The sequence below is a fragment of the Caloenas nicobarica genome, chromosome 13 (genome assembly GCF_036013445.1).
Source record: "Caloenas nicobarica isolate bCalNic1 chromosome 13, bCalNic1.hap1, whole genome shotgun sequence".
Lineage (NCBI taxonomy): Eukaryota > Metazoa > Chordata > Aves > Columbiformes > Columbidae > Caloenas > Caloenas nicobarica.
In genome coordinates, this window is record NC_088257.1 from 12,504,894 (window position 1) to 12,521,014 (window position 16,121).

At 37.0% G+C, this 16,121-nt stretch overlaps 1 protein-coding gene across 4 annotated transcripts in view; it reads right to left on the reverse strand.

Moving 5' to 3' along the window:
* Positions 1-15,601: 15,601 nt before the first annotated feature.
* The window catches only part of GABRB2 (gamma-aminobutyric acid type A receptor subunit beta2), a 149,825-nt gene continuing 149,305 nt past the window's right edge, over positions 15,602-16,121 (reverse strand). For all 4 annotated transcript variants that reach the window (XM_065643896.1, XM_065643895.1, XM_065643897.1 and 1 more), the window contains one exon: positions 15,602-15,949. In XM_065643896.1, coding sequence (XP_065499968.1) covers positions 15,602-15,949 — 348 coding nt within the window. The remainder of the gene's footprint in view (positions 15,950-16,121) is intronic.

Below are 16,121 nucleotides of genomic sequence, written 5' to 3' on the forward strand. Positions count from 1 at the left end.
TAATCTCAGTTGCACTGAATTTTCTATACTATTATCAATGAAACTAAAAAGAAAAATGAGGCAAAATGAACAATTTGCCTTTGGAGCAATAGTCCAGGAACAGATGACTTTTTTTTTTAAAGATGACTTTTTGACCAACGTGTGTTATTTAAACGTAGCCATCACATGGCAAGAGAGACCTTCCCCTTTGGCTGCTGCCCATGGTCTTGCCCAACAGCCAGCTGGCCTCGTTGCAGGGACACACTGCAGACCTGCACTCAGCTGCTCGTCCGCAACGTCTCCCAGGCCCTCTTCCACAAAGCTGACACTTTATAATGGTAGAAAACTATTACTTACTGCAAAAGAATCCTGCTAAACCCAAGCTTCACATCTTTATCCCCATTTACAGTACTGATATTTACGAAGGCTGAAAAGAGCCCTTTTTAGCATTCTTCTGAATTATTTTAAGTACCCTCTATGTAATCATCAGGTCTAACCGAGAAATGCTTGTTTTTCGGAGGCTGACAAGGATCTTCATTAAATTGTTGAACTATTTTCCTACCCGGGAGTAGCTCAAACAACGAAGCAAAACAGTACTACATTTCCAGTTGTCTTCACAGATCAGTAATTACAGTCTACATTAACCTTTTTCCATTCAAAAGCTAACCTATGAAAGTTCTGGTTCTTCATTAAAATCAGCTTAAAAAAACCTTTTTTATTATTTATGAACCTCCAGGTTATGCATGAACTTTCCTGATGTCCAGCTGATCAAGAGGAGCTTGTTAGCTCCCAGAGTTCATACAGCCTGCAAAGAATCATTCAGATTTTAAATCCTCAAAACCTTTTGCCCCAGACTCTTGACATTTTCACTAATTTCATTTGAAATGGTGATATTTACATAGTACATTTATTTGAGTCTCATTTGGGTATATCTTCTTAGAGCAACACTCTAAAGCCAAAAGAAAGTTGCAAACACCTGCATATAAGCAGTTTCAGGATTTTTTTTTTTTTAATGCAAAAACAAGCAATTTGCCGAGCATATCTTTCTAAGTAATGAAAGTATTTGTTACAGCATATGGTTTAGCATGTATTTTAGTAACCCTTCAAGTCTTCAGATGAACAAACCTTATTTAGATCTTACATTTTGAAAATACGTTTTAAGTTCTATTGGAATGCATCTCTTTCTGTGCACTGCTGGTAACAGGTACACCTCACTTAAGTCTATTTAAAAAATAAGGGGACTTGACACACAACGTTGTAAAAATATCAGGATAACCACTCTGAGTTTGAAATTTTAAGTTAACACCTTTAGACATTCCGGATTCACCTCTGCACTCTTTTGAATGGTGAAAGAGAAGGAGCGTTTACAGACAGGGAGGAATCCTTCCCTTGGGTTTCTTAAGTAACTCCCTAGGCCTCCCCTGTTATAGAAAGAGAGGATTATTTTCTTAAGAAGGACTCCAAAGGAAGAAGAAGGGGTAGGAGCTGAGACAGCTTGATGTTTACTCTTGCAAAAACCATCACTGTAACATAATTCCAGCCCAACATTCAGCTAAGTATAGCATGTGGTGCCAAGACATCAGGAGGAAGAGGACGTACTCGCATCACCCATCTCTGCCTGGCCAACCGTGGAAATGGAGCTTATGGCCCAGAAGAGTTCATTATCACTGCACGTCGGTTCCACAGCTTTCAGGATTAGTGGATTCTGTGCCATTTTCTCAGGACAAAAATGAATAGAACAGAACAGAATAGAATAGAATAGTAGGTGTGTTTCAGCTGGAAGGGGCCTAAAATGAACATCTAGTCCCACTGTCTAGATTGTGTGGAATCACTTATGACCAAGGAGATGTTTCTTGCCTGGAAGGAGCATAACTGCTGGTGACCATTTTTTACCACTTTAAGGTGATTAAGAAAAAAATCAAAACAGAAATATTTTCAATTTTTACTTGCCTCTTTTCTTCCCTATGTTCACTTACAAATGTGTACTCAGTGGAGTATATTATCAGCTATTTAACCATGTCAGGAAGCCATATTAATTATTAGCATAATAGTCTTGCCATATAGTTTTCTTACTATACACTAAATTTTATGGCAAAAATCCCGTGGATTGTAGATAAGAATTTATAGTATATAGTACCCTGAAGGCATTTTAAGCCTAAGTCTGCCCTCTACCTCCCCTCTAAGAAGGTGAAACTTTAACACGGAATCAAGAGTTATGCTTTGCTTTTAAATTTTTGGTAAAAACAGGCTAGAATTTGAAGGATTCTTATTATCACACACACAGAAAAGTGTGCTTTTAAAACTGTCTCATAGGGCAGATTTGGAAACTATACATACAAGTAAACTGCCATTATCTATATGTTAGGGTAACTTGTGCTTCACAGTCTTTTTTTTCTTCTCTACTTGCTGTGCAAACTGCTTAGGAGCAGAAGAAACCATAAGCTCCAGAAGCCAATCTGCCACTGTTGTCTGTTTGTGTAGTCTGATAGAATTTACATGGGCTGGCAGACAAAATTGCCCTTTGCATGCTTTGTCTCTAGGGGAATTTGGAAGTATGTCCAAGTTCTATAAAATAATGATAATCACACTATACATCAAGCACAAATAATAGATTTTCTAAGGGCCTTTTCTGAGCAAGTTAAAACTGTGGACAAACAAAAAATAAAAGATAACACTTAAAAGAAAAGGAAAAGCAACACATTTATGCATTGAAGTTAAAGTGGGTCACTCCGCAACATAAAGCACATTTTTAGTGGATATAAATTTAGCAGCTCTCTGCAGCATTATGCATGACAGCAGTCTTGTGATATTTCAAGTACAGAACAGGTCCCTGGAGACACCATGTAATTTATAATGGACTAACCATAATAAACTGTAGCAGTCAGAAAAGGAGCTGGTTCCAATGAAATACTTTATGTTGGTCTATTTGTGTTATAGGAACGTCCTGTTGAGGATCTAACTTATCTGAGATCAGATAGAAACAATGGGGATGTTGGCTGGTAAAAATAATGTGAAAATGGAAACTCTCCTCCTTTGTCTTTCAGAGAGTAAGAAATTAAAGGAAAGAAAACAAATACAAAAGCTCGCAGTACATTTCTTCAGCTGACTAACAACTAGCAGCCCTTTCCTCCAAGTGCACAGCAAATGCCTTACTGGTTTTTGTGCTGGCAATGCTTATCGTAATTGGCGCAGTAACAAAATCCAGCGATACCTGCAGGGCCATAGGCACTGCCTTCCTCAGCTTTGCTGCAAATTAATTAGGCACCAGCTGTCTGCAGAGGCACTCTTTATTTTTGACATATCTGTTACTTCATTATTTCACACAGTCCTTGCAGGTAGACTGTGGGTGTCTGTTTGCTCTGTTCATAGCTACCAAGGGCTGATACCCAACAATGTGCACAGAAATATAAGAAAGGATAAGTAGATTAAAGGTGCTCATTTCCAAAACCCAGGTGCATCTGGCATACCCATTCAGTGCAGAGATCTATGCATTCTACAACTAACGAAAAAGTTAGTTTAATGCATTGCTATTTAAGGCCTGGAAACTTCATTTCTATATCCTAATTCCTTATAGGCCTTTGATGACCTGAACAACCGTAAAAGACCTGGATCTCTGAGGATTAAGTTTCATTTAACACTCTCCTGTTCTGTCACTTGGTCCTTTGAAATAACAGTAAAAAAGTGCTTCAGTTACATCAGGTTTTTCTGCTATCAATCAGTGATTATGTTAAGGCACAGGTATTACAATACTATCAATCTGGTACTTAACATCTAATTTAACAACAGTTGAGAGGTAAAGGGCTACAGTACATCTTGTAGGACCATTCTGTTGCAAATTGTTAGCAGGTACCAGCGACCGAGGCAGTGCCACGTCCTCAACGAGTGACCACAGGGAGTTTGTTGCCTTCGCTCTGACACATAACAGCAGAAGAACACTTATCTCTCCAAGGAGAGAAGGGGGATGCCATATGGGACGCAAACCTGAGTCAAATCTCTGCCTGACAGGAGGCTCATTGTTTATCTGACAAATGTCTTTAGAAATCCCATGGCATCCCTCTAAATTCACAATATGCAAAAGCTATGGTAATTTAAGTCCTCAAACCAAAGTGACCTGAGTGCAACTAACGTAGTGCAAAGTAATGGACTGTTTCACAGACACACATGTTCACGGGTCCTACCTGTGGCAGCAAGCAGAGCTGAGGAGGCCAAGTCTGCAGAGACCTCACACGCAGGAACCTTCTGCTCACACTTTACGGGGTCTCAGAGCCGTATCTTCAGCGGATCTCACGTGCAGATTTTAAGCTTTTAAATGAAACATCAGTTAAATCAATTATGAATTCTACATAATGAATCAGAAACTTTACGAGTATGATCATCGAAACATGCAAGCTTTCCAAGTCTAAAAATATGTCAAATCATTGCTAGAGTTTTCTTGTCCTTTCCTACTATCCTGATTCTTCATCATGCCAAATCTAAGTATTTCAATGGTAAGCTGATTGCTGAGCTGATGTGTTTAAATTTTTTTTTCAGACAGCTTTAAGTGGGGGGAGGAGGGGGAAAATTAACCCCTAACATTTGAAATGAAAAATATTTTACTTGAAAATAAGAATGAAATCTCCCAGAGAAGAGAGCAATTTCCACTAGGACATTAAAATAGCTTTAAAAAAGCGCGTTAAATAATGTACTAACATGGTAAGATCCCTGTTGCATTGTGGAAAATACGATTTTATTTATTGAAAAATTTCTTTAAAGAAATATGTTATACAACTTCAAATATAAATATATTGCAAGAGTTTACAGTAGTATAAAATATCCACATAAAACAAATACCATGTTTTCATTAGTAAACACTCACAATGCATATATTTTTTCCATATATATTTTTTATGCCACTGGACTCTAATAGTAAAAAGAACACTGTGCTTTGTCCATGCAGTCACAATTGAGCAGTCCAGCTGTCTATGGAGATGTAAAGTACATAAAAGAAAATAATTTAGTGTCTTCAAAAAGCAAAGTAGTATATGGAAAGGTCCAATTTAGACATTTTGCTAACGAAGCAAAATCAAAACTCATCTATTACTTTATGCATTATGAATTGCTGACATAGACATGCTTACCACGTGCTCTTAAACTAGAAAAATACTGCGACACAATTCTCACCCTCTTTCAGAGACAGATCTCCAACACAGAAACAGCAAGAGGCGTTCTGCATCCCTGCTAAAGAAGAATGGTGCAGGGGCATTACAATGTGACATTTTGTATTTTCCAGTGTCTATATCACTCTATTTCATTATGGTTAAATAATCAATCCACTTTAATTCTGGCACAAATGAGCAAGGCCAACTTTGTTCTCAGTACTTTACAGATTTTGCCTACAGTGTAGTTTTCAGTTCAGCAATATGCATGAGAATCGCCAAATCTAAGCGAAACGTTTGTATTTACAGCCCAACAGATTTGTCTTGTGATCTCAGTTATTTAAAAGAGAAAGATCTCCCTTCCACTGCTCCATTGTTTTAACCACTCAAACATTTTTCAGGGTGTGCACAGTAAATGGAAATGCTTGTTTTTTTCAACGAGGTGCTTAACACCTTGTGAACTCCTTTGGGCCTGAGCCTGCTCACCAGAGTAAAGGGAGTAGGATTTCATATTTGTTTTCAAGCACCGTCAGATGTAAAATACACACACCTAGGGAAGTAGTATAGGCTTACGCTGGACATCCTTTTGTTTCATCAACACCAGGAGGTATTACCTCATACAGCTTCCTTGTGAGCAATCTGAAATAGGAAACCAGGTGATGGATGGCTACGCTGCAGCTAAAAAACAGAGATACATGCTATGCCAGAAAAGCAGCTTGTATTTACTTTAAAATCTTACAGCATGTGTGAGAAAACATCCTTTACTTTTCATCTGCCTGTCCTTTCCACTTTTTTGTTTTTCCCTTTTGTAAATTTTTGGTTGGATCTCATATAAAGGCTTTTCATTTTTTTTTTTCCTCTTTCCCTTATTCTTAATTAGTTTGAATGTCAAACCTGTTCAGTAATCACATCGCTTTGGGTAGTAATGAAGGCAAATAAACAATGCTTAACCTTTCTTGTGGAGATGTGGAGACCCTTCCAAAACCAATTAAGGCTTGTATGATTCACTGGAGTTAGCCAAGGTCTGCGTGCTAGGTTTCCGAACTTGCGTAAGAAAGAAAACATTAATCTTAAGGGAGGGCGGGGGAAGAAAAAATTTGTCCTTCCTACAGTCTTAAACCCTTCTGAAGTATGTTATGAGTGGCAGATTAAAAAAGTTAAATAAATTAGGTAATGCAGATTACACTTTGTTGCTGCTTGGGAGGTCGAGAGGGTATTGGCAAGATTTCCCCATGCTGGGGCTCCTTCTTTTTTTTTTCCAGTGAATTTTCTTCCTGTCAGTTTGGCACATATTTCTAATTGAGATACCTTCTGGATGGTGACTAACAACAACAACAATAAAAAACCCTCAGTCTTTCAGAACATAAAATACAGGAGAACAGCAAGAACAATCCAATTTGTCTGCAAATCTCGCAGATAAATCTTTTGCTGTCCTGACATGTAGGTTTCAGTCTGTTTATTATCCACATTCCTCTCCTGTCAACATCCTCTCACCTGAAGAAACAATTTCTTTCCATGACATGGAAGGGGAAATATCATCATCAATAATGTAACTGCACTGATCCTTCTATGACCAAATTAGCTTTTGTGCTGTGGGTTTACCACTGCACATCTTGCCCTTTTTGCTGCTGTCAAAGAGCATGACAGGATTTAAATCCCTGTAACCTGTGTGATGTTGTACTCCTCTGCCTGCCTGTGATCTCTCTTTGCAGTCCCTTCATACACATCAATGCCATAAAATTTTATCAAAAAGTTGAAGCTTAAAAACTGATACAATCAGTCAGACTCTTCAGAAAAGACCTTTGGAAACATTTAACAAGGAGATCTCAAAGGCCACAGACAAGCTTCACATGGGCTTAGAAAGCGTCATCTTTAGACGATTAACCAAGCTCAGACGTACTATATGTATCCATACATATACACACATATCTCCACTCAACTACCATTTGAAAAATAAATTGCACTGAAATTGAAAATGTGCACTGTTTACATGATTTAGTTTTTCAAGCATTTGTAAGGGAACCTAATTAAGTTAATCCAAGATCCAGAACTTCAGGAAGATGTTGTTTCCTTGGCTATATTCTTTCTAAAAAAGTTTTTTAAAAGTGGTCTCGGCTGGAAGCATGCCCACAGCCATTAGAGTGCCAAAATGAATGCAGTATGTCAGCTCCGACAGTCTGTCAGAAAGAGTGAAAAATACTTTTGTTCCAAGAATAAGATGTATTCAAAACTCTTGCCCTGAAATTAAAACAAAACAAACACAACCAACCAAACAAAAAAAGACGTTCCCACAAAAAGCTGCTTGGGCCAGAGTCTCAGTCAAGACCAGCCTATCTCCATTTTCATAAGCAATTTACATCACCTGAACACCCAGCCCCCATTTCTGTACATAACCATCATTTTTTATTAAATTTATTGCTTGCCTAGGCTCACAGGAACATGATAATAAATCCGTCACTCCAAATATCTTTCAAGAATAACAAGCGTTACAAATTAATAATGTCATGCTGGTCATTAATTTTGATAACCGAAGAATTTGCATTAGTGAACATACTTGCTATGTAGCTGTTAATGTTAGATTTATTTAATATGCAACAGTTACAACATGTTAGAAGCCAGTTCCCATTATTTGATTCTTTCACAGCTGTTCAATATTTGACAGATGCATAATTTTGTTCTTTAAAATATTGATTTTCCGTTTATAAGTTGAGAACTGTGATGTTAGATAATTTCTGACATGTTTTGTTAATTTTAGATTATCCAGATATATTTAAGAATATAATTTAGCAACAGAAGCCGATTTTTTTTTTTTCAATTTGCAGTCAAGTAAATTTAATAAAGGGAGGCCACATTACACTTCATGAAGTATTAAAGCTCAGAATAGAATAAAGGAAAAAATTTTTCAAATAATCTGCAGCACTAGTCTTATTTTTGTGCCAGTGGATTTGATGTAACACCTATTAGGATGTGATAACATTAGACGCATTTATAGATACAGACAGGCAAAAAGGTAGATACACAATCTGCTCAATTTTGATTTGGAAATGATACTTACCAATAAATATAAATATTTTTAGACCCTAAAATCACAAATCAGTCTAAGTTGAAATACTTTTGCTTTCTAGCTTGTAACAATCTCTGAAAATAGGGGCTGACAGTACATCACATACTTCTAACAAAGCAACTGTGCTGACATTTTAGTCTTTTTTCAGAACTTGGATCTACTGTTCGAAAGCTTCAGAGGAAAATGTGATATATTTTGAACAGTGAAGACCTGAAGTCACACTTCAGTTTTCCTCAACCGTCTGCAATGTTGTACTTCTCATGTTCTATCCAGCATCCTGCAATCAGCAGCTCCTCACCTCAGTACCAGCCACAAGGCTCACGGGTCTTCTCATCTTCCATCTCTGCTCTTTGTCTGCAGAACCGGCGCTCTTCATCCACAGAAAAGCCAGACAGAACAGATCCGTCATTAAAGCAGTGCTGTTGTGGGGCTGCGAACAGAGAGTAGCCAGGTGGATAACTTCAAAAGGAATTACCAACTGCTGTCTGCGTTTCCAGACAACAAGGATGGTTTGGCAGCTTTAGCCTTTGGCAGCCTTTTGCCTGATGGCCATTTGTTCTCTTTTCTGGTGCTCCATCTGCTCCTCCTGGTTGGATCAACCGAAGAATCACGTTGTGGCAGAAACGGTGGGTATGTACAGCTAGGTCTACCAATACATACCCTGCCATCTCCCCCATGTAGTGATACTTGGGGTTTGGAAACACACCTATGAATCCCCTTTTATTAGAGGTGGGCTAGCATAAAACAAGACAAACTAATAGACATGAACTGTTCCCTCAGCAGAGCAAACAAACAAGACTAATTCTGAAGTCTGTTTAATGCTCAAGATCTACTAGGACAGAAAGAAGAAGAGCAGAACTGCGTTAGTTGACATTTTACATCCTCAGAGCATGAAAGGAGACCCAGCTTCTGGTCCCTGCTACTGCCAATAAAGTTTTGCACAGAGCAGTCAGCAGATGGAGTGCAGCAATGCAGATGCCTCTCCGCCCATGTTTGACTGCACTCTCCTCCTGGTCTGCTAATCTTGAACTGGGTTTTTTTTATGCAACAGGAATGCTCCTACAGGAAAATCTGCTAAATCCACCATCCTGAAAGGGCTAATAATTTGGTTATCAAAGATCTCTCCTGTTAGATGTTAAGTAGAAAGAGGAAGAAATGGAACTGGTCTTCTCTATCTTAAGTTCACATAGACAGACTTAAGGCTGTTTTGATTTTTTGCTGTATAAGGAAATACTATCCCATTGCGAACAGCTGCTACCATATTTCTCTAAGGACACCAGCAATTTACCATCAGTAACAGATTCACACGCGTTGACTCTGAAAGAGAGTTCTAGAACTTGTGAGCTTTTCAGCTGTTCCCCTCCTCATCTCCTTACTGACTAGAACTGAGCATCTCACCATACGTTGCTTATATTCCCCAGACACTCAGCTCCCCCTGAGTGCTGCCCAGGTAAACTAACCTGGGCTTACGGCTCCTCTCTGCAGGTTAAGCCTCCGCTTCAGATGCCTCAACGTCCAGCTTCCTGGTGTCTCTTTCTGACCCAAATTCATAGATATTCACTTCGGATAAGAAATGCAATCTTCTGCCACTTTGAGAAATGAGCCTGCCCAACATAACACAACTACATATACATATTTTTACGTTTTCTTTATTTATATTTTTTTAGTTCAAGAATTACACACTAGCCAACATTATTATATATTTACATGCTGAAACTGGCTGCAATAATTTTAAATTCAAGAAAATATCTCTTATGTGCTACTCATTTACAATCATCATTTTACTACCTCATATATCCCAGAGGTTAGCAGTCCTTTTGAGAAAGACATGAAGATCTGATGCAATGATATCCACTAGTATTTCGCATTTTCTAGCCATTGGAAAATGTGCATTATGTGCATATAAGAAAGGCTACAAGGTCATTAGTAAGGCTGATGATTACTACATTATGAAGTAAATAGTACTAAGTAAAAAAAAAATAAATCGGAACTGTGCAAAGACAGTACTAACAGAACCATTTAAACACCCATGCAAATAAAAACGTGATAGAAGTCAAATTATAGTCAGCTTGTAAGAATTAATCATGTTTCAAATGTTCTTTTTGTCTTCAACTGAAAGTAACAGGACAGACCATGAACAATACAGCCTGGTGACTTATCTGTCAAATGACAGTAACAGTGAAAACATACAAAATGCTATCAAATTGGAATAGATGATCTCATGTCTGAAAAACATTAAAAAAATACAACCCTTAGTATGAAAGTAGAGGTGAGATTTTTCATCATTTAAGTCTCATTTTTTGTCAAAGCACTTACGAAGAAATAATTTTATACTTATGAAATGTTAGTGTTGCATATTCTTGTAGAGATGACGTATTTCAATTTTATATTAACGGATATTTAAATTATTACTATTTTTACAAAGTAGAATAGGGCAGTATTTTTGATCAACATTCCATTTGCTTCTTAAAGATTTAGACAAAGTTCCTAGTGCATTTTATTAAGCTTTACCTTTGGTGTTAAGCAGTGACTTATTAGATTTCCCTTTTAAACAATTTTTGGAGTGAAGATTCTTTGGCTTTGGGGGATTACACTATCTAACGACAGTCAAACATCCTTGTTTTTTTTTTAAAGAAAAATATAAGTCTAATACTAAATACCATAAGAGAGACAGATTTCAGAAACAGAGGCCATGTGCAGGTTTTCCATAATGAAATTGCCAACAGCTGAATTCTCACTTACCCTGGATTCCTTTACTTCTCCACTCACTGGAGCAACATAAAGGTGCCGTATTGTGAGAACCAGGCCCTATTTGTCAATGCTACTCTGAGTACCGAGTGCCCACTTTAATACCTTCTGGTGCCTGAACAGGTCAACCATACAAAAGAATCAACTGTGCCAGCAGTAACACTGCCGCAATGGCTATTTTACACTACAGTACTTTCTGTACCTTTTCATATCTGGAATCCAAATCTGTTTATGCAAAAGGGTGTTTAAATTACTCTGCTAGAGCACTGCAATTATTGTACTTAGTAAAAAAAAAGTCACTAAACAATTACTGTATCTATCGACTGCTCATTTACAGCTTATTTAATTATTTACATAATTTTAGGACACATCAACCTAAACCATAAGTAGAATTAGCTTTTTGCCTTACCATAAAGTACAAATTAGAAGTTAAAAATGTTTAAGAAATCTGATAATATTTACACACGTTCAGCTTAAGTTATGGTTGCTCACATTGTATGTTCTATGTACACATAGCAAAATGTTATGATCACTACTGATATAGTATTGTACCCTGGCCATCCCAACCCTAGATTATTTTCTAGAAATAGGTAATATTTTTGCCTTTTTTTTCCTCAGTTCCCTAAGGAAGTTGTTGGTTTTGAAAACTTACTAGTGGATAATGCTGTTATAAAAAGAGAGAGAAGAAATAGGCAAGCAATGTGAGGACTAGTCTAATTTCAGATGCTAGGAGGTACAGTACTATTGTCATGTCAAACGGTGCAATGCTCCATACGAATTATAAGCATTGATCTGCTGATATAGAAATGCCCAGTTACCCTGTATAGTAAGTTGGTTTTTTAAATACATTAATCTTTTTTTCTCAAAAATATATTCATACACTGGTTGATGGTAGAAACAAAACTATTATTAGCTTATTCCTTTAATATGCCAACATATGAATGGGTGTGCACATATATACTCAGTACAGGTATATATGTACACATATGTCCATACAGACATGCAGGTATATGTCTATATGCACATAGAGTTGAATAATGTTTAACATCTATTAACTTATGTTTAGTACTGTGTTATAGTATAGAATGGGAACGTAGACTAAGAATTATAGTGAAAATTAATTGAGCTTTAATTTTAAATGCATATTTATCTGAAATAAATAGGATTTGTTCCCCACTCATTTTCTTTATGCATTGTGCTTTTGTACCTTACAGATTTTATGTCCTTTTTGTTAGAATGTGAAAACTCTCCGAAGAGCTCTGCCACATGCTGTTATCTAAGACTCCTCCTCCCCTGGGAATGAGAAAAGAAATGGTCACGATGTCATTGCTTGAGTCTTTCTTCCCAGTTATTAAACTGCAATACGAAACATAACATTCCTTATGCAAACACAGAAATATGTTGCATGAATTTTCAGTTCTGAAAATGTGTATCATACTTACTAGCAGTCATGTACAGTATATATTTACAGATTGATCTCAAAGTTTTCATTAAAACTGTGCCATGTTATATTCATAATTTGCCCATGAATTTCACAAAGATGAAAAACACCTTAATTGCTGGCTATTATGTCTAATAGAACAATAAAATGTGCGACTAAAATTATATTACAAGGTTTATCTAAATTATGAACTTTGATATTTGCTTATTGAAACTAACAATTAACAAGATTAAAAAGATCTAGAATATTAATTTTCAGTCAATTCAAAAGTAAATTTATTCTAGTTTACCTAGAGGGTAGCAAACCCCGTATCTCCTGATGTTGGCATAATTTCTCACTTTCACTCAAGTATCTCAGAAGAGGAGTAAGTGCTCAAGTTACACTTTTCCCTTGACAGTGCCTCGCCAGTCTTTCTTGCCGCCATCTTTTTATATCACAGTGTTAAGCCTTGGTACAAAATGATAGAAACCTTCTCTTTCACCAATTTTGCACATCATGTTAACAGCCAGAAGGACGTAGTAAAAGCAACAGTGTTCCTTCCATCCAGATAATATCTCTTTCCTAGAGACACCTGAGCAGAAACAAGACATTTTCTTTCACTCTCTGAATAGCGACATCAGAGAGCATTATGGCTTGTACTGTAACTCCGAATAAGTTCCAGGATTCAGTCTCTGTGGTTTTCGTAATAGCTGATGCAGTAAAGCAATGCAGAGAGTCAACATATTCTCTGTAAGATTTTATATTTGATGTATATCAATCACAAACAGGCTGTGAGCTCCCTGTATTCACACCGTGCTTCTGTGAAACAAGAAAGGAGTTGGCAGCAATTTGTGGAATGAAAGAAAAGCTTTTATAGAAGAATACAATAAGACTGCTTTTATTTATGATAATTAATACCATTTTTAAAGAACAGACTTTGAAGAGAAATACTGAATTTTGATGTGGCTCCTTTTCTTAGAAATGGGAAAAAAATCCAACGTTTCATATTCCAAATGCATCTACAAAGCTTACTGCATTATGCATGAAATGCAGTCAGAAATTAAGTATGTGAGCAAAAAGTACATTTTGACTTGAAAAGTTAATCGCATGATGAAAGCCCGTCTCTACATATTGCAGGGTCTGAACCTGGAGGCACTACATGAACGTACACACAACTCTCTTGAGAAGAACAGGTTGTGTGTATGTCTGGCAAATCCCATTTCAGGCTCAAAACTATTCTCCCTTTTGAAGCAGAAATAAGCATATGATATGCTCAAAACAAAGTCAGAAAACTGGCCTATTAGTTCCCAGAACTGTTTTCCTCCCATCACTGTCGTTCACTGTCAAATGGGAAAAAAAATCCCACGGAAACTTTTAGGGAATTCATTCTTTTAAAGCAAGAACAAAAAATTCCAAGAAAATATTTTATGAAAAATAGTTTTAAGAACTATCCTAAAGTATTTTGCCAAAGGAATCCTCAAATGGAGAAAAAGCATCTACCTGAAAAAAATCCTTTGCTATTTGGAAGATACTTGAATTCTAGTTTCTTTCAGAAATTTGCACACAAATGAGAGGTAGCATAGATACAACAGATGTGGCTTTTACTTTATGAAATATTTTGTGTGAAACAACACTGGGGATTCGATCCAGTAAAATCCATTGGGAATTTTTACTTTTTCTACAGTTTTTTCAAAAATTTCCACTACAGAAAAATGTTCCTCAATGGACTAAATAGCAATTGCTCTAAAATTCTATTTTTGTGTATTCTATTTTTCCTATAAGAGTAAAGTTCTATGGAATGAAAAAAAAAAAAAAGAAAAAAGAAAAAAAGGAAAAATAAACAACAACAACCCAACACAAACCCTTCTATTTCAAAAAGTTTCCTAAAGCAAAACTGAAATTTGCTAGCTTTTCCAATGGAAGTCATCCTAAAGCAGGAAACAATCAAGAGTGTAACTGAACTCTTAAAGCTATGGCTACCAAATTTTTCCCTTTAAAACACTGCATTAAGGAAAACAAAATTAAAAGTTAAAAGGTATTGCCTAATCCAGACTGAGAAAGTACCCTGTCAGTGTTTTTTGTCCTGAAGTACACATGCTTGGATCGTTACTGCTGGAGGAGTTATGATACCTTTAATCAAACTGGATGCAAGGTGTTAACCGTAACAGGGGCAAGCGTAACACTGGACAGACTGCAAACTTGGAAGAAATCACACGACTCCACATGAGCATTGCAGACTAGGGTATGTAGTATAACTGACAACATTCATTTGCACAGTGTGTATATATGTATACTTTTACATATGCGTAGCCTTTCCTCTCTTAGGCCCCATATTTTCTAACTGCTCTCTAGCTCTCCCTACCCCAGAAAGGCAGGGCACCGGTGGTTTCCTTCAGACATCTACAGAATGACTATTTGGCCAACCGATTTTGGCACTTTGGACAGATGATTTCCTTTCCCCAACAAAAAACCAGCAGCGTATGTACCCACTCAGAGTTAATGCATTCTTATACCATTGCTACATTCCTCTACTGATCACAGCTACAGTCATTGTGATTATGAGCATATGTTCTCTCTTCTAAAATCCAAACAAAGCTAGTGCTTTTTGCTTCAGCTTCTGTGCAAACACCCAACCTTAATATTATAGGTCAAAGGTTTAGTTCTTCCAGTAACAGGAAATACCTGAATATGGTTGGGAAACCTCTGACCATTATCATCTTGGAAAGATGATAGGCACTACTTGTTTTCAAGTTTACACATTTAAAAGGTAAAGTGTATATGCTTCATAAGCATGATAACAACTTATACACTCTCTTAAGTGTAGATGCATGTCTTGATATGCACTTTCCCTGGGAATGGTATGTACTGCTGTTGAAACTAGAACTTGTTTCTCAAATGCCACTCTATAATTTGTATCACTAAACTCAAATGGCCATTAAAAAAAATTTAAAAAGAAGAAAAAAAAAATAGTGAAGGACCATGAGACAGAAGTGATTGTCAGAATCCAATTTGCCTTCACACTCAAAATGCACTTATATTTTGAAAAGGGAAAACGTCCGTACTGCAACTTAACATATTTACGATTTAGCAGATACAATCAAAACATTATAAAAACAGACCATAGAGTGGGCCAGCAACTAAGGTGTTTTAAAATAACTTTTTGTCCTGAATAGATTTTTTTTCTAAGTTCCACTTTTGGCTGTACAACCGATTTGAAGAGAAATCCAGTTCTTGCTTCCTGTGTGGCTTTGTTTCTTAGTTCACATAGTAAAGCCAATAGACAATATTGAAGAAGGAAAAAACAACAGGGAAGAATATGCGCGACCATCGATCTATGGCATTTACATCAGTCAAGTCAGGAATGGTAATTTTCAGTTGAGATGCACGTCTCCGTAGCCTACTTTTCTTCTGTGCCACGTGTCGCTCCAGGGCGTTGCGACCAAAGCTGTGTCTGGGTAAGCCAGCTTTCCGGTACTGGATGCTTGAAGTGTCATAGGCCAGCATAGTGCTTCTAGGGTCCCCAAGCCCCATCACAGCCTCGGAGGCAGCCATCTCATTTTTAATTTCAAGTGTGCTCAACAAAATATTTTCATGTGGATCCATCTATAAAAAGTAAGAAGGCAGATTTAACAGGAGAGAAAGGAAGCCCAGGCAGTTGCAAACTGAAGCCATGCTGAGAAGGGCTAGATTTAACATTACTAATTCGTTGGATGTCAGCCTGTCTAAAAGACTTCAAGCATAGCTGTGACTAAATTCATTGTCATTTATCTGTGAA